The sequence below is a fragment of the Pristis pectinata genome, chromosome 21 (assembly GCF_009764475.1).
Source record: "Pristis pectinata isolate sPriPec2 chromosome 21, sPriPec2.1.pri, whole genome shotgun sequence".
In the NCBI taxonomy this organism is placed as follows: domain Eukaryota; kingdom Metazoa; phylum Chordata; class Chondrichthyes; order Rhinopristiformes; family Pristidae; genus Pristis; species Pristis pectinata.
Genome location: NC_067425.1, coordinates 15,369,158 through 15,389,633, shown reverse-complemented (window position 1 = coordinate 15,389,633; position 20,476 = coordinate 15,369,158). Strand labels below are relative to the sequence as shown.

General features: G+C 38.7%; 1 protein-coding gene across 1 annotated transcript in view; it reads right to left on the bottom strand.

Moving 5' to 3' along the window:
* The window catches only part of LOC127581194 (unconventional myosin-XVIIIa-like), a 181,907-nt gene that overhangs the window by 6,236 nt on the left and 155,195 nt on the right, over window positions 1–20,476 (bottom strand). Inside the window, 6 exon segments of the mRNA XM_052035300.1 lie at window positions 35–142; window positions 6,066–6,205; window positions 7,247–7,432; window positions 12,888–13,025; window positions 17,691–17,774; window positions 18,741–18,857. Of these exon segments, the coding sequence (XP_051891260.1) occupies window positions 35–142; window positions 6,066–6,205; window positions 7,247–7,432; window positions 12,888–13,025; window positions 17,691–17,774; window positions 18,741–18,857 (773 nt within the window).

Sequence of the window (20,476 nt, the reverse complement as noted above, 5' to 3'; positions counted from 1 at the left end):
AAATGTGTTGAATTAATTCAGATTTTAGACTGACCTTGAGCTTTTTAGGCTTCCATCATCTGAGCCCTTGTTTTTTGACAACCAGGATTTGACACCATCCACACGTTTTTCAACTTCAGAGTCTGTGTCTGAATCACATTCACTGTTCCAAGACATGGATTGAAAAGACATGTTTATAAATTTCTCTCTTAAGGAATAATGATATATTCAGGTAACAGGAATAAGAGTACAGAACACTCATGCAGAAGCAAGGTGATCCATTTCAGTAAGTATTATATGTTATATTCCAGCTCCTGTAGATTTTAGTAATTAGCTATATTATTTCACATACATCAATTAATGCTCTTAAGTAACTGGTAACAAATGCAGTTAGACCTATCTACTATTCCATTTAAAACTTTAATTCTAATGTAAATATTATTTATTATAAAACAGTGATCTGAAACTTCTAGACAATTGGTTGATTTTGAGCAAGAGGGGAGTATCCCAGTTTTCTTTTAGTATTTCACCCTCTCTTATGAAAGCCTTATGCAAGAGGCTATCATTCACATAGAGATATTAATAATAAGATTGACAGGCCAATAATGCACTAATAAGACTAACAATCAGCGAGCTCAACTGTGCCCACACGAAGAACGCTTTTATATGTTCATCAGGTATTACGAAGTAACTTGTGACCGAGTAACTAGGCAAAATAGGCAATCTGGTTGACTTTGCCCACTCTAATCCAGCGATCCTAGACCAGGTCTAATAAAATAAGTAAAAAGACAATTTAAGATGAAGGATCCCATTTAAAAGCATTTGAGACCAAACTGCCTAGAAAGGGGCAAGGGGATCATGTTGTGTGATAACCCTGTCTAAGTTTGACCTGATATCCCTAGCACATCAAAGCTATCCTACTTCTTCATTACAAGTTTAGCATTCGGCCAGTGCTAAATGCACTGTAGATTGCCTTATTGCCAGAGCAGATAGTTCATTTTTGTGCACATCAGTTAAAATAAGCATGTACTGATTTAATGTGGCTTGCTCTTAAAAAGAAATGCATTGTGGCTGTAGTAGGTAACAGAAGTCAGTAAATGCAACCTGCTGAATGACTCATGGCACAACACAGGAGAGCACAGGCTCCATAGTTAATGCACCATGGAGGGAAGGAAAATCAGAACTATAGTTCAATGGAGATTTGAGGTTGTGTTGATTGGCAGCATAACCTGATGGGTTTATCAAAGAAAGGCCAAAAAGGAACTGGTTAGGTTGAAATGCCTCTTCCTCCTTATCGTATGCTGGCTATATAACAGGACACAAAGACCAAGAATTTATAACAGCAAGATTTGTGCAGAATATAGCAGACGGCATTGAATCTTGAGACTGGCCTAGATCAGTATAGCAAAACTTCTCTAGTATGATCTCAGCAGTAAAATCATTGATTGGGCATGCCAATTTTTTTGCTTCACAGCATTTCATATTATGTATGCAATGGGCATTTGTGTGAGGATCACACGCCAGAGTCATGAGCCAAATGATCAAGTTTTTATCTTTTACCCTCTAGTGTGTCTTGGTAGTTCAAATACAAATGGCACAGCAGACTGCAGTTGAATGATGAAATCATGCCAAGTGGATGACTACAGGCCAGTTGAAAATGAGGGAATGAAATCCATTCTATTTGTGATATTTCTCCAAGATGAAAAATCATAACCTGATATAGTCAATAGTATCTTGTAATTTGGGGCAGCCTGTAACTCTTGTGAAGTCACGTGCACCATCACATGCTGCTCACTGGCAAAGAAGAAATATACATGGTTCTCTTGGAGCAGAGAACATCCATGAGCTCCCATATACTAATTTGTAGATAACCTGGTACTGTATGGGAAAAAAAGCCAATAGTTCAACACTCATGGCCCTGGAGACTTTGACAACATTGACAAAGTATCCCAAGACTAGAAAGTGTGGCATATTTTAGTGAGGAGATCCTTCAGTTCACCTACAGTTTTCAGGAAGCATCCCTCCTATGTGCTAATGGCCTCATGCTGAGCTCTTCTACCCCACTTCCTCCCTTTTCCAGCAGTCCTGCTTTGTGCCCTATATTCTCCCTGCTGTGATGCACATAGGAAGCCTTGTGAAAGAAGCGAAAGCAGTGTATCACATCACAAACTACCTGCTCTATCAATGGAAACAGTTCCCACACTGGCTTCATTAGCCACTTCAGAACCCATCCTTGATCCCAGGAGACAGCCTAAGTGCATTCCAAAATAAATACCATCAAATGTCTGGGAGCAGTCATTATTACTGAAACTTTGAAGTCAAGCCAAACTCCTTCAGCATATGTTGCCCAGATCCTATGGACAATACATAATGAGTTAGTCAAAATGCCTAATCTCTTTCTGCACTTCAGGTTCATGAACAATATCACATCTTGATGCAGCATTGTGCGAAATGGGTAATAACTGCCCCAATCTTCTGAAGAAAAATATATACGTAATCCTTTAATACAGATCTTCAAATATAAGCTGCTTTTCAACAAATTTTTGATGTCTAGGGTGAGGGACACTCATTGTGGGGAGAAATCTTTGATCTTTCACTTCTAAAGTCAGCATTAACATAAGCTAAGTATGACATTCTGTAGTTTATGCCACAAGTTTAAAAAAAATGTTTCCATCAACGATCATCATGTGGTTAATTTGGAATTACCAATTAAGTGCTAAATTTGGTGAAGTTACTATACTTTTTGCCTACTAAGAAATTGATTGAAGCTGTCTAAATCTCAGCTGATATGGGACCCTAAAAAGAGTAGATAGAGGAAACTCCTCACATTAATGCAGGCAGGATTTGATCAAAGGTGTCAAGAGATGAAACATCAGTGTTCAACCTACTGCACCACTCAGTTTACCCAATCCATTTTTAAATAGACACATAAAAAAGAGTTGATTTCTGGTGAACTTTCATGTTTGAGTGCCAAAAATGTGGAGGTCTTTTTGGTTTATTGAATGCTTTTCACTTAAAAATGAGAGTTCAAAAATACTTGAGAGGTAATATTTTGTAACTATAATGAAACACCCGAAAGGAATTCTGGGTACAAAGAACAAGTTTTAAAATGCTAAGCCAGGTGAAGTGCAGGCTTGGAAACACACCTGTTACTTTGCTATCAATAAATAGATAAAATAATTATCCAGACAACAGGCACAGTAATACAAAACATCAGATTTTTACAGAGCTGGTGAGAATGAAAATATTGGCAAAGATATAAAAGAATGAAGATTTAGTCAGACTTAGCTGATTGCTTTGAGGGGAGAATTTTTTTTTCCACTTTTTACAGTCTAAATTTTAGAATATATTTAAGATAGAAACACAGCTGTCATAAATTCAGACACAATTTTAGGCACAATACAAATGAAAATTTAATGTTTCCTGCAGTACAATATAATTATGTGGTTCCATAGATTCATAGAGTTATACACCATGGAAACAGGCCCCTTTGGCCCACTTCATCCATGCTGACCAAAATGTCTATCTAAGCAAATCCTATTTGCCCGCATATGGTCCATGTCCCTCTAAACCTTTCCTTTTTATGTACCCGTCCAAATGTCTTTTAAGTATTGTAACTGTACCTGGCTCTACCACCTTCTTTGGCAGCTTGTTCCATATACCCACCACCCTCTGTATGAAAAACTTGCCCCTCAGGTCCCATTTAAATCTTTCCACTCTCATCTTAAACCTATGCTCTCTAGTTTTAGACTCCCCCACCATAGGAAGAAAAGACTATGACTATCTATGCCCTTCATAATTTTATAAACCTCTAAAAAGGTCACCCCGCAGTCTTCTTTGATCCAGGGAAAAAAGTCCTAGCCTATCCAATCTCTCCTTATAACTCAAGCTCTCCTAATCAGATCACATTCCTGTGAATCTTTTCTGCTCCCCCTCTGGCTTAATCAGATCCTCCTTATTGCATTGTGATCAAAACAGCACACAATTCTAAGTGCGGCCTAACCAACAATTTGACTGTAACGTAATGCCCTAACTCCTATACTCAATGCCTCGATCGATAAAGGCAACCAAACATATGCCCTCTTCACCACTCTGTCCACCTGTGTCTCCACTCTCAGGGAACAAGATACTTGTATCTTGAAGTCTTGCTGTTCAATAACACTCCTCAGGGCTCTACCATTCACTGTGTATGCCCGGGCCTGGTTTAACTTACCAAAATGCATCACTTTGTACTTGTCTGAATTAAATTTCACCAGCCATTCACCTGCCTGCTTTCCTAGTTGATCCGGATCCTATCATAACTTAAGACGACCTTCTCATTGTCCACTATACCATCAATTTTGGTGTCATCTGCAAACTTACTAATCGTGCCACCTACATTCTCATCCAAATCATTAATATACTGTATATGACGAACAATAAAGGATCCAGCGCCAGTCCCTGTGGCACACCACAGGTTACAGGTCTCCAATCCAAAAAGCAACTCTCCACTACCACCCTCTGCCTCCCACCACCAAGCCAATCTTGTATCCAATTTGCTACCTCACACTGGATCCCATGTGGGACCTTGCCCGAGGTAGACAGCATCCACCATTCAATTCATTATTACAGCTGTACAACATTGGATAAAACTTATCAGTTGTGAATTTGTACTTCTCTCAAACCTCAACTTTAACGCTCTTGCCTTTTTAGTGGTTTTACTGTTAATTGCTAGCACTGTAAGAGAAATCAAATTACAATTGGTGTCATACTTAATTCTTGAATGGCAACCTATTAGTTAAGCTTTACCAGCACACTTTTTTTTAAAAATGATATTAGCACTATGTAGAATAGATACTATCGTTATGCTTCACTACTAGCTAAAAGTCAATTTATTTTCAATTTATATACATGTTTGAGAACTCACGTCCTTAAAACTAATACAATTATGCCATCGCAAGCCTCAGTTAAATTAGTCAGTATGGCATTCTCTCTCAAAAAAGCAGAGATCTCATATGACAGTGTTATTGTGGCTTATACACACATGCATTCTTCTGCTTTAAAAGTTGTGCCATGCAGATATAAACTTAAATATCACTTTTAAGGGCATGCTGAGGTTAGATCTGGATACATGTTTTAAGGCATTCTGATATGGTTCTCACGTTTTATTCTTTCTCCTTTGATACTTTGTCACCATATCTTGCAAACTGCAAATAAAATAAAAGTGAACACAAAGAAACCAAAAATATACACCGTTCTGGGTAGAAATGAGAGTGATTGGGAAGAATGTAGACAAGAATATGCTATTGCAAATAAACAGTAATAAATATAAAGAGATGATGATCTATGAATAATAGCTCAAACCTCTTAATGAAAATGTATGATTGGTATACTTTTAATATTTGATAGTTGAACTTAATTGTAAAATTGTCCAACTAGCCAATTACAATTCTTCCAACACCTGAATTTCTATGGCACATTTTCTATCTATCTATATATATATATAGTAAAATAATTAGAAATTTCAATTTATTCCTTTGAAAGCAATCCATTTTGCACTAAAATGGACTTTTTTTGTCCAAATTATGTATGATTTATGTTTAATTTATGCTTTCTCTTGTGAATGCTGCTTAGATGATTCTATGTGCCTGTGATGCTGCTGCAAGTAAGTTTTTCATTGTACCTGTGCATACATGTACTTGTGCATATGACAATAAACTCGACTTTGACCTGAAACATTAATTCTTCTTTTCACAGAGCCTGCCTGATCTGAAAACTGTTTCTAACATTTTCTGTTTTGGAATTTGAGTATCATGCAGCAATACCACACGATAATGCTGTTCATTCACTTGCACTGGACATACAAGCGGGAATGTTGCTTCAAATGTTCTATGTGACTAACTACTATGTTATTCTAGAACTTCACTTAAAGAAATGCATGTAAGCATTAAAAACAGAGTTTGATAAATTTTGATTTCTGAAAGTACTTAATGCCTTTTAGTAGGATGGTGATGTCTTCCGGTCTGTTTGCACATCTTTAGACTTTTGAAACAACTTTTACAGTTTGCAATAAAAGGTTGAAATCTTGCCCATCACACACAACATACCTATTAATAAGGTCATCATTTTCGTCACTTTCCATTTCATCTTCGATTGCTGCTTGTAGATCTCCAATTCTTTTAAAAGCAAGTTTAAGGTCAGACTGTAGACTCTGATTTGCAGCTTCAAGGCTTTCAATATCCATTTCCTATATAAAAAAAACACCAGCATGATTAATTGTTAAAACAGCTTCAAAAATGAAGTAAAAAATGGCTCTGAATTCTCAGTCTTTACCATCTAGAACCCCTCTATTTAAATGGAACACGAGTAGGTCAGGGCATGGTCCATCAATCGATGTCACACATTCGTTGAGGTTACAGAAAGAATATCAGTTGGATGAAGTACTACACCATCTCTTACTATCTACAGAATTTATTTACAAGTTTAAGACTTCCATAGGAATAAAAATCAGGCTGAGTGAAAATACAGGCAAATGTTTTCTTTAAATAAATCTGCTGATGTCTTCGAACTCTCCAAAGCCCTGGTTTCAGCACTGCCCTCTAACTCACCGAGGCCCTGGTTCCTGCGCTAGGCTCAAATTCACCAAGGCCCCAGTTCCCCTTTGTCCGTTAGCTCACCAAAGCCCTGGTTCCCGCACTGCCTTCTCACCCACCTGGTTCCATTTCCTGTGCTCCCTTGAAACTCACCTGTTTCACTGGAAAGTTTATTATACCAGTGTACTGTGTAACATACAAGAAACTGAATTAAAAGTGTGTTGGGAGTATTAATTGGAGTGATGACCAACAATTTGGAAAATCTGCCCGAGTGGCAGCCAAGTCCTAAATCAGCCGGATTATCAGACTTTCACTGTACACCAAGATAGTTAAAATATCATTTATGTTAAATATCACCTCTACTAACTACAATTAACAGGTAAAGAAGTCTTTCTTAATACAATTTAATAAGCCATTCATGGGATTGTAAGACATTTTGCACTATTTCATGGTTCTTTGAGAAGCCCTCCCAACATTATTCCAAAAGTCAACAGGAGACTGGGGAGGGAGAGGGGGGTGTTGTATTTCATCATTGGCATAAAGAGGGAATTACTTTAACTTCCCAAAATGTCCACCATTCACTTGCAATCATTATCCTTCCACACAAATACCTGCTTACTTATATTCTATTCTAGCATTTATTTAAAGAAATGAAAATGAATTGTAGTCACAAAGATTAATAATTGTTCACTTACTAGTTCATGTTTTTTACGGCTGGCCTCTGCTTCCTTCTTGGTAAGTTCACCCATTTCTTCCTTAACATCCCTAAGCTGCCGTTGCAGTCGCTTATTTTGTTCCTTCTCACGATTTTCAGCAGCTGATCTCTGATCTCTCTCTTCTCCCAGTTTTTCCAGGTTTTCCTTGAGACGACCAACTAGGCTCTATACAAACAGTAAAAAGATAATAAATTACCTATTGAGCTACTATCAGATTCTTTGCATGGATTAGAACACAGCAATATAATACCATAATTCAAACTGTGTTACTTATTTATCCGATTTATCAGCATAAATATTTATAAAATAAATTGTAATTCTTCTTGCTTTAACAGAAATATAAAATGCCCATATGCTTCCATGATGAAAACATGAATTTGAAAGTATTATATATGTCAGTTGTTTAATCAGTTTCACCTCTCTCCTCAATTCTTCGTGGTCACACTTAACATAAACCTCAACTAGAAGTGTTCTTGAGAAGAGAAAAGAGGCATTCATTCTCCTGTCCTACCTTGGCAATTAAATATATATGATATTGATAATAATAAAAAGAAAACAGAAAGGAGAAATCCTGAAAGATGCAGCTGCTGACATTAACAATTTCCCCTTCATTGCATTTACAATTTGCACCTTCCCCCCCACCACCCCCCCACTCACCAAATGTAATAAAATTCCTTACAACCAGGGAAATTTATTAGATAGTTAAGGTTTATTTTTTTTCTTCCAGTTCAAGAGAGCAGGAGTATATGATTGCTCAACTAAGCAAATTTAGTATAAATTCTAAGGTCATTTAGATTTATTCCAAAATTAAGTTTATGATCCTGAAGAATTATACCCCATGCAGTAATTCCACAATTAATGATAAATCGTGCAAGAACAAAATACCACAGATGCCCAATATGTGAAATGAAAACAGAAAATGCACGAAGTACTTTGGAGCTCAAGCAACATCTCTGGAGAAAGAAGCCAAGTTACTGTTTCAGGTAGATGACCTTCATCAATCTGAAATGTTAAGGTCTATTTCTCTCGCCACAGATGCTGTGAGACCTGCTGAGTATTTCCAATTATTTACTAAAGATGAGATGATTCCTGTTAAATTCATTTTGCTGTTAACATGCATCTTTTGCCCATCCCCAATTTCCAACATTCCCCCCTCCCCAACTTCCTTGGAAAATATAAAAATATCTATATTTTAAACAGAAACTGTCTTACTGACATTTTCATAAAAGGCACTATATTTTTTTCTAAGTAAACTTTATAATATTTGCCCCAAAAACTAGAACTATAATCAATCCATACTCAGGTGCTTTAACTTTCCAATATTATTCAACTTTATTTTTGAATTCGGCTACTCTTCACCACTACTATCCCAGCCTGCCTAATTTTTCCAAACTTTGCTTTTGAAAGTGTCGCTGTACAGTTTTGAATATCTCGTTTAGACAAAGTGCAGCAAGGAGAAAAGAAGAACATTATAACAACATCAGTCCTAGGTCAGTGCCTCACTGTCTGTTCCATTTTACTATTTACTCATTCATCTTTCATCAGTTCTCTTTACTTGCTCTTGTTCCATAACATTGCTTCCTCCTATTTCATTTTTGCCTAGCACTGCAGAGAAATCAGATTACCTGCAACCTTTCTCCAATGTGTAATTGGTCACCTCTGGTGAACCCGCAGTCATGATCTGCAGTTTACATCATCTCTTCATTGATGTGTTTACAGTTTTTAATATCATCCAGAAGCATGGAAACAAAAAACTATTGAAAATCAGTTCTATATTTATGCTTCCTTCACGAAGCCCAATGGTTCTGCTGGACTCTCTAAATAGAGTCCTCTTCGATATCAAGATTAAGTGAGCTCTATCTTGCACCAACTTAACATAAGCAAAACTTATCTAGTTTAATGAGCTCATATAAACATTTAAGTTGTTCAATTCTTGCCTCTGTCAAGCTTCTCAGTTTCCAACTCAGATCAAAAATGCAGAACTTTGAAGTACTGTTGAAATCCAAGCTCAGTTTACTCTCTAATAAACAATCCCTTTTCAATACCTCCTTCTATATCCCACACTGCCTCTACCAATGCACCTTGTTACAAAAATCCTAACCCACAGTTGTTGCATCTTCTGGTTCCATTTGTCCAATGATTTCTATCCTGCTTTCTCCCTTCACAAACAGTGATTCATCTAGACTAGACTACATTTTCATCTGCACATTACCCTATGGGTCTTCTCCGCCTCACCATTAATAGTCAACATCACAACAATAGTTAAATTATAGAAATTTATGGTATTGAAAGAGATCATTTAGCCCATTGAAACCACTTGGCTCTTCGAGCCTGCTCATTCATTCAATAAAATCATGGCCGATTTAATTATAACCTCAATTCTATAACCATCATCTACTTCCAATAACCTTTCACTCCCTTGCCTATCAAGAAGCAGTTTCCACCGTTCTATGACTTACAACTCTCAGCAAAAAAAATCATTGCCTTCTTAAAGGGATGGCCCTTGCTTTTCAAAAACAGTGACCTATAGTATTATATTCTCTACAAGAGGGAGTATACTCTTCACATCCACTCTGGCAAGACCATTCAGGATTGCATGTGTTTCAATAAAATCACCTTGCCTTCTTCTAAGTTCCAGCAGTTATAGGCTTAGCATGTCCAATCTTTCCTCAAATGTCAACCCTGCCATTCCAGGTATTAGCCTGGCATTCTTCTCTAAACTGCTCCCAATGCATGTTTAATCTCGCTTAAATAAGGATCCCAATATTGTAGAAGTTACTGCAAATGTGGCCTCACCAATGCCCAGAAGCGTAACTTCCCTATTTTTGAACTCCATTTCCTGAGCATTAAACAATAACATTCTGGTAATTTTCCTTGTTACTTGCTGTACCTACACACCAACCTAAGTACAAGAACACCCACATCCCTCTGCATCATTTCACCATTTATATAATATACTTCACTTTAATATTTCTTGCCAGCATGGTTTTTCCCCCTATAACCCCACTTGACAGACATTTGCCCACTTAATAAACAAATCAGTATCCCTTTGCACCCTCTTTATGTCCTCTTCCCAACTTCCATATGTTTGTGTCATCAGCAACCTTACCTTTGGTACCTTCATCCAAGTCATTTATAAAAACTATAACAAGTTGAAGTTCCAGCACTTACCCTGTGGCACACCACTCCTTTCATTTTCCCACCCAAGAAAGCCCCACATGCCTACTCTCGGTTTCCTGTCATCCAGTTCTATCTGTGCCAACATGTTGCCTCCTTCATCATGGACCATCTATTCAGCCTATTCCCCCACTCTTTCCCTGTAGACATGTAAATGACTTTACTTCAAGTGTTTATCCAATTCCCTTTTAAAAGACCTGATTGACTGTGATTCAACCACCCTTATAGGCAACAAGTTCCAGATGTGCTGATGTTGGAGAGGGTTCAGAGGAGATTTACAAGGATGATTCCCGGAATGAAAGGGCTTACGTATGATAAACGTTTGTCGGCTCTTGGACTGTACTCACTGGAGTACAGAAGAATGAGAGGGGACCTCATAGAGACATATAAAATGTTGAAAGGACTGGACAGAGTAGATGTGGTCAAGCTGCTTCCCTTGGTGGGTGAGTCCAGGACTAGAGGGCACAATCTTAAAATTAGAGGGTACAGGTTTAAAACAGAGATGAGGAGAAATTTCTTTAGCCAGAGGGTGGTGAATTTGTGGATTTCCTTGCCACGTACAGCAGTGGAGACCAGATCATTGGAGGCGTTTAAGGAAGAGATAGATAGATATCTAAATAGTTGGGGTATCAAGGGATATGGGGATAAGGCCAGAAATTGTGGTTAGAATAGTGTGTTTTTTTTGCTCCCCCCCCACCCAATTTCTCATTTCTTTTTTCCCTTTTCTTTGGAGGAGACTCGATGGGCCGAATGGCCTACTTCTGCTCCCTTGTCTTGTGATCACCACCACTCTATGCACAAAACTTTTTCCTCATATTCTCCAGAATTCATTTGCCCTTCACTTTAAATCTGATTCCCCTAATGTTCCATCTGCTAACTGGGACAGCCTCCCTATTTATCCAATCTAAACACAGGAGGATCTTGTGTACACTATTAAATATCCTCTCAACCATTTTTGTTCCATGGAAAAAAAACAGGTTCTCCATTCTTGTAGTCCCTTATCCATAATAAATCTCTCTGCACTCTTTTTAGGACTTTTGTAAAGATTTAACATAACCACCCTGTTTTTGCACAGTACGCTTCTATTCGTGGTCCAGGATTCCATATGCCCTCCAAATTATGTAATGTCACTTCCAAAGATTTATACACATACTAATAGAGGTCCTTCTGTTCCAGCATATCAACTAGATCTGTGACATTAAGTCTGTTAGTTATCTCCATACTATTTCTGTCAAAACATATTAGCCACATATGACTGTTTGACTAAGCACAGCTCCAATGACGTATACAAATTCGCCGATGACACCATTGTTGTTGGACGAATCACAGGTGGCAATGAGTCAGCTTACCGGAGTGAGATAGGACACCTATCTCACTCCACTGGAGTGGTACCGCAACAACAACCTCTCACTCAACGTCAGCATAACTAAAAACTATTGTTGACTGCAGGGATGGGAAGGAGGGCGAAGATGCGCCATCTACATTGGGGGATCGGTGGTGCACAGAGTCAGCAGCTTTAAATTCCTGGGCGTTAACATATCGGATGATCTGTCCTGGACCCAGCACATAGGTGCAACCATAAGGAAAGCGCACCAACATCTTTACTTTCCTTAGGAGGTTGGGAGGTTTGGCTTGTCACTGAACACGCTAACAAATTTCTATAAATGTCCTGCTGCTGATATCCTGACTGGGTGCATCATGGTCTGGTACGGCAATTCGAATGTGCAGAAACACAATAAGTTACAGAGAGTAGTAGACTCTGCCCAATACATACCTCCCCACCATCGGTTGTATCTACAGGAGGTGCTGTCTCAAGAAGGCAACATCCACCATCATAGATCCCCACCATCCAAGCCATGCCATCTTTCTCGCAGCTACTACCAGGCAGGAGGTACAGGAGCCTGAAGTCCCACACCTCCAGGTTCAAGAACAGCTACTTCCCTTCAACCATTTGGTTCTTGAACAAACCAGTAAAACTCTAATCACTACAGTTTAGCAACACTATAACCACTTTGATCACTTTGCACTAAAATGGACTTTGTTTTTTTTTGTTTTAATTGTGTTCTTTCTTGTAAAAGTGTGTTTAATTTATATTTAGCTTAGGCTTTTCTTGTGAATGCTGCTTATATGATGCTACATGCCTGTGATTCTGCTGCAAGTAAGTTTTTCATCGCACCTGTGCATACATGTACTTGTGCATATGACAATAAACTCAACTTTGAGAAAACAATTATTTTCTATTTGTAATTTTTTTAATTAAATTTGATTTGTAAGGTAATTTATGATGTTAATGTCACAGTGCAACTTTCAGTAAAGGTATTGGACAGACAAGTTCTTTGTTATGATCATTCTGCTTCAGTCTTAAATATATACTTTTAAGTTTATATTTTCAATAGTCTGGAATGCAAAGGAATCTAGAGTGAGATTTGCTGCAACTACGTACCTCAAGACGTTTGACCTGGGTCTTCTCAAATTCCAGTTTGGTTTCAAGTTCACGAATCTTGGCTTCTTGTCTACTCACCAAGGATTTATCTACCATGGATTGTTCTGTAAAATCTAGCTGACTCTGCAATCCTTGTAACTGGAGAAAGTTGCATAGAAAAGAGCAATATCAGAATGTATAAAGCCATATTGATTAAAACTAATGCTGCAATTGAATAGAAGTCAGCAGAATAAAACATATTTCCCTTATTCAACACAAAGATTAATAAATTGCCATTCCTGAAAAAGGGCTTGAGATTCACCCTTTTACCAATAGTGTACTGTGGCTGCAGTATACATGATCTACAGGATGTAATACACTACTGTTCGTCACTCATTCTGGGGGTACCTCCCTCTGCTCATGCTTCTGTCACCTGAAAGAGTAAAAGCAGCTACAGAAACATTACCATCTCACCTCCAAGTTCCAAACTATGCTAATTTGGACAATCATTTCTATTTTTTCCATTGAAGTCTTATTATAATCCTGAAATTCTATAACATGATGGAAATTGCAATTCTACCACCAGCTGGGGATGGATAATAAATGTCCTACTCAATCATTTATTCCCCAAGAATGAATAATGAAGGTAACTGAATTAAAGCAAACATTCTATCAGTGTATTGTTACACACAAAACAATATTTCTTCAAAAAGATTTCTAGTCTTTTAATGGTGGCATCATAATTTTCTGATAGAAGGTAAAACACATAACCTTGCAGTCCCAGGATTTCGCTGATCAGATCACTCGGCTGTCATACATATTTGAAAAATGAAGACCTTTTGTGCTTAAACCAAGATGGTACTCAGCAGGGCTATTTATTCAATGTTCTAGCTAAAATTTGAAAGGGGCAATTCCACCTTAGTGAAGTAAATCCATGTTATTTGTCACCTTTAAGTAACATGATATCCTGATCAGCATTGTTTGTACAGAGAAGTTGAACTATTGTGCCCAGTTTGGGTTGCATGATGCACACATTCATTTCATAGAGAAGGTTCAAGTGTCATGACAAGGATTAATAGAACATAGAACATTACAGCACAGTACAGGCCCTTCGGCCCATGATGTTGTGCCGACATTTAATCCTGCTCTAATATCTATCTAACCCTTCCCTCCCACATAACCCTCCATTTCTCTGTCATTCATTTGGCTATCTAAGAGTCTCTGAAATGTCCCTAATGTATCTGCCCCCACAACCTCTGCCAGCAGTGCGTTCCACGCACCCACCACTCTCTGTGTATTAGCGTGAAACATCTTTTGAATATTGTCTCCTTCATTCTTATCTTCACATAAAGATTTGTGACATAAGGGATGGGATGAATGTTTTGTGATTTCAGGAAATGCAAGGTTTCTTTGCCATTTCATTTTACCCTTCAAAACAAATGACTTTTACTGGCAGAGTTTCAAAGGTTTACTACTGAATCTAAAGAGTATTATAACTAAGACAGGCTATTCAGCCCACATTAACTTATTAATCTAGAAAGATATTAAATTCTAATCATTCTGCAATTCTACAAGTACATACAAGTACAAGGTCAGTAGTGATATAAAATCAATAGAAAGGAAGGACATTGGGTCAGAGGAGGTGGAATCCTTATGGGTGGAGCTAAGAAATAGCAAGGGTAAAAGGACAATAGTAGCAGTCATATATAGGCCCCCTAATAGAAGTCAGGAAGTGGATGATAAGTTGCAGTTTGAGATAGAAAAAGCATGCCAGAGCGACAATGTGAAGATAATTATGGGGGATTTTAACATGAAGGTGGATTGGGAAATCCAGCAAGGCAGTAGAACTCAGGAGAGTGAGTTTGTGGAATGTCTAAGGGACGTTTTTCTGGAGCAACTTGTTGAAGAGCCCACCAGGGGATCGGCTATTTTGGATTGGGTGCTGTGTAATGAACCGGAGGTGATTAGGGAACTAAAGGTAAAGGAACCACTGGGAACCAGTGATCACAATATGATTGAGTTCAGTTTCAAGTTTGAGAAGGAGAAGCTGATAACTGGTGTATCGACATTTCAGCGGAACAAAGGAAATTACAATGGTATGAGAGAAGAGTTGGCCCAAATTGATTGGAAGAGTAAGCTAGCTGGAGGGACGGCGGAGGAGAAATGGAAGGAATTTCTACAGGAAATGAGGAAAATGCAGGATAGATATATTCCAAGAAAAAAGGAGGTTTTGAATGGAAAAAGGGCACAAATGTGGATAACGAGAGATGTGAAGGCTAAAATAAAAGCAAAAGGGGCGGCGTACAAAGAAGCAAAAATTAGTGGGAAAACAGAAGACTGGGAAGCTTTTAAAAACCTGCAGAGAGAAACTAAGAAGGTCATTAGGAAAGAAAAGATGAATTATGAGAGGAAGTTGGCGGATAACATTCGAAAGGGTACTAAGAGTTTTTTTAAATACATAAGGAGTAAAAGAGAGACACGGGTTGATATGGGACCAATTGATAACGGTGCAGGAGATATTATAATGGACAATAGAGAGATGACAGAGGAATTGAATGAATATTTTGCATCGGTCTTCACCATGGAGGACATCAGCAATGTGCCGGTTAGTCATGAGTCTCACGAAATGGAACTGAGTTCAGTTAAAATTACTAGGGAGAAGGTGCTAGGAAAACTAAATGGGCTAAAGACTGATAAGTCTCCCGGACTGGATGAGGTGCATCCCCGGGTTCTGAAGGAGGTGGCTTTAGAGATAGCGGAGGCATTGGTGATAATTTTCCAGGAATCGATAGATTCCGGCATGGTTCCGGAGGACTGGAGGGTCGCAAATGTAGTTCCATTGTATAAGAAAGGTGGGAGGCAGCATAAAGGAAATCACAGACCTATTAGTCTGATGTCAGTGGTGGGAAAATTATTGGAATCTATCCTCAAGGATGGGGTTATGGAATACCTAGAGGCACAAGGCAAGATAGGTCCTAGCCAACATGGTTTTGTGAAGGGAAGATCCTGCCTGACCAACCTGTTGGAGTTTTTTGAAGAAATCACAGGTAGGGTGGATAAGGGAGAGGCGGTAGATGTTGTGTATTTAGACTTTCAAAAGGCCTTCGATAAGGTGCCTCACAAGAGACTGATTAATAAGATGAGAGGTCATGGAATTACGGGTAGGATAACAGAATGAGTGGAGCATTGGCTGGTTGGCAGGAAGCAAAGAGTGGAAATAAAAATATCTCGTTCTGGTTGGTTACCGGTTACTAGTGGTGTGCCTCAGGGGTCGATGTTGGCACCGCTCCTTTTTACCTTGTACATTAACGATTTGGACAATGGAATAAATGGTTTCGTGGCTAAGTTTGCGGATGACACCAAGATAGGTGGAGGAGTAGGAAGTATTGAGGAGATAGGAAGGTTGCAGAGGGACCTAAACAGTTTAGGAGAATGGGCAAGGAAATGGCAGATGAGATTCAATGTTGAGAAATGTGCAGTTGTACACTTTGGAAGCAGAAATAAGCAGGCAGATTATTATCTAGAAGGAGAGAAAATTCAAAGTACGGAAGTACAAAGGGACTTGGGGGTACTCATGCAGGATACCTTAAAGGTTAACCACCAGGTCGGATCGGTGGTAAAGAAAGCGAATGCTATGTTGGCATTCATTTCGAGAGGTATAGTGTATAAAAGTAAGGAAGTGTTGATGAGGCTCTACGGGGCACTAGTGAGGCCTCATTTGGAATATTGTGCGCAGTTTTGGGCCCCACATCTTAGGAAGGATGTGCTGACGTTGGAGAGGGTTCAGAGGAGATTTACGAGGATGATTCCAGGAATGAAACGGCTTACGTATGATGAGTGTTTGTCGGCTCTTGGACTGTACTCGCTGGAGTACAGAAGAATGAGAGGGGACCTCATAGCGACATTTAAAATATTGATAGGAAAGGACAGAGTAGATGTGGCTAGGCTGTTTCCCTTGGTGGGTGAGTCCAGGACCAGAGGGCACAATCTTAGAATTAGAGGGTACAATTTCAAAACAGAGATGAGGAGAAATTTCTTTAGCCAGAGGGTGGTGAATTTGTGGAACTCCTTGCCACGTACAGCAGTGGAGGCCAGATCAGTGGGGGCGTTCAAGGAGGAGATAGATAGATATCTAAATAGTCAGGATATCAAGGGATATGGGGATAAGGCCGGAAATTGGGATTAGAATAGGTTTTTTTTCCCCATTCCCCATTTCTCATTTCTTTTTTCCCTTTTCCTTGGAGCAGACTCGATGGGCCAAATGGCCTGCTTCTGCTCCCTTGTCTTGTGATCTTGTGAAGTAGCCTTGGTGGGTAATTGGAATGCAATTTATAGATGGTACAAACTACAGCCACCATTTACAGGTAGAGGAGGGAATGAATATTTAGGGTTGTGGATCAGACGCTGATCAAATGGACTGCTTTAACTTGTACGGTGTTCAGCTTTTCAGTCAGGAAAGTGGAAAATGTTCCATCAAGGATTTGTCTTGTGCCTTGCAGAGATGATGCAAAGGATTTGGAGAAACAAGTAGTGAATCACAAATTCAAGGTTACCCCATCTCCGACTTGCTCTTGAAGTTATGTGGCTGATCCAATTAAGTTTCTGGTCAATGGTGGACACCTGGACATTGATGGTAGAAATACCAATAAATGTCGAAGGTAGGTGATTAAACTCTCCCTTGTTGAAGATGTTAATTGCTTGGCACTTATGGGGCATGAATGTTACTTGCCACCTGCTCCACCTGTAAGTTGTCTAGGTATTGCAGCATGACAATTATTGATTATGACATGAGAAGAAACCATGATAAGTGAATAAGTTACATACCTTTTCTTGCAATTCTTGTTTTTCTTTATAGGCTTCATCTAGTTGTGACTGCAGTTCATTAATCTGGCCCAGGTCCCTGGATGACTGTGGAAATATTTAGTTTCATAGATATGAATTTGAAGAAGATTAATTTTCAGGAATGAAGGGGAAAAGTTTGGGCTGTAAATAGACCTGTTCTTCAGGATACAGGATCTTCTACTTTTTGGAAGATTCTATCTCAGATACAAAACACAATCTTTGTTGTTCTAAGATCATCTTTCACCAGCCCCTGGACCATACATGCAGGCAGGTCCTCAGTTTGGCCCAGGGCAGCAGACTGCTACTCCCAGAAGATGACAGAATTGCTTTGATAACAGTTGAGTTCCCACCCGTACACTCAATGGCGGTCATTGTTAGTGAAGGTCTTTAACATGCACAAATATTTAAAAATTATTAAGGACCTATTAAAAATTAAGTCAAAAAATGTTTTAAAAATTTAAAAGTTGGAAGACTGAACACATGGACACAGTATACAATTTAAAAAACTCTTACAAACTTAAATCAAATAAAAAAGCTACTTTACCCTGGCAGACAATTTCTCCCATTCATTTTAATGGCCTTGCATACTTGTACCCAATTAACCTGGCACAGGTTCAGGGAATAAATTTATCAGCCTGAAAGCTGGCAAAACTGCAGAAGCTGACTTTGCCCTGTTGGATGGAACAAGAAGTTCACCAGTAGTGTTTCTGTCCTGCAGCCAGCACTCTAATGAGTGGAAGGATCCATTACAGCCTCCTTTGGGGAACAGTCCTGTTTCAAGCTTATCTGCTGGCAGTGCTCAATGGAAGATCTGACCTATTCTATGCCATAGATAGACTTAAATTATAAAACTAAAACTGCTGGAGATAACCATCAAAAAAAATTATCTACTCACTACCATAGTTGTACAGAATTAGTCAATTTTTTTAATATAAAATTTCTCATTTTCAGTACATTTTAAATTCTGCTCTGCAAACCACAAAGGTTGTGAAGTTAGTAGATTTATTAAAAAAGAAATCAGATACTACCTACCTGAGCCACTATGGCTTTGTGTTTCTTCATGAGTTCATTCATATCTTCTTGGTCTTCCTCAAGACGGCTCTGTAGCTCATTTTTTTCACGTTGAAGACGACTCAGCTGCTCTTCAAGCTGTAGGAGAATGTGGTTGTAAATTCTGTTTAAGAATTTTAATAATGCTACTATCCTTTCTATATCATAGAGCTGTGCAGAAATATGTCAGATATATCCTGTTAAACAGTATAAGATCACATTTATCAACTCAGAATGTTTTTCCTCATCTTACTCTTGCCCCTTCATTTGTCTTCCGTCATCACTCGACCACAACTCAGAAGAAAAGCTCAACTGCACCTCATTTAAGGCCACTCAAAACCATACTTTCAGAAGATGAGCAAGGGTGGTTCAGGTTATTTTTCCCTTAACTTGTGAGAGAGGCTCTATTTCCCATGGAAGGTTGGAAACAGTGTATTGGAGATTGTGGATGCCAATCCACTTGGTCCTACTATGTGCACTCCCTGATGATCTTTAAATATGATTATATGATCTTTTGCATTTGGTTGAACAGATGCGTGGCTTCATTTACTTCTTCATCCAAAATGCATAACCTCTATTGTCTTCAGTTCTGGAATATACCATCCCACAAATCATTGGTGGAGCTTGCATCCACACATTTCTGACTTGAGGAGACAGCGCTTCCAACAAAGCTGTATTTATACTGGATGCTTTCAACATATTCTTTTTGATATTCCCATCTAATGCCTATAAAAAGATGGAAGTATAATAAATCTTCTTGCTTTAGTCTTAAGAACACGTCATAAGAAATAGAAACAAGAGTATGCCTTCAGCCTTTGTGCCTCATCTGCTATTCAGTAAGGAACATATACCACAGTACCACTTTCCTGCACTAATCCCATGTATGTTGATTCTCTCAAAACCTAAAATTCTATCGATCTCTTTGTTAAATATACTTGGTGACTGATCATCCAATTCTAGAATTCCAAAATTTCACTACTGTGAGTGACCAAAATTCTTATCAACTCCATCCTGAATGGCCAACAATTTATTCTGAGATTTTGATCCCCAGTTCTAGACACACAATCAGGAGAAATATCATCCCTGTATTTACCCTGTCAAACACTAAGAATTTTGAACTGTTTAATGAAATCACTTCTCATTCTTCTAAACTTTATAGAATATAGGCTGGATGTTCTTAACTGCTCATCATATGACAAGCCTATCATCCCAGGAATCAAAGTGGGAACCTTTGCTGCACTCCTATCACAGTTACATACTTCCTTATTTTGGGAGACCAGGTCTATGTGCAATTTGCCAGATACAGTGTCACCAGGGCCCTATAAAACTGAAGCAAGGCATCTCTGCTCTTGCATTCAAATCCTCTGGTAATAAAAGCCAAGAAACCATCTGGCATTCCAATGATTTGTTGTATCTACATGTTAACTTTCAATAATTTGTATATGGATACCCAGGCCCCTCAGATCACCATACCCTTCAACCTCTTACCATTTTAAAAATACTGTTTTTTTTAACCAAGCTGGATGACCTCATTTTTTCCATCACCCATTTCCTCATCCATTCACTTACCTTGTCTATGTCCCCCAAAGCCTCACTGTAGTCCTTTCACAGCCCAGACTGCTACCCAAATTTGTATTAATAGCAAACTTGGATTTATTACACTTCAGCCCTTCATCCAAATCCTTGATATCAATCGTGACCAGCTGGAGTTCCAGCTC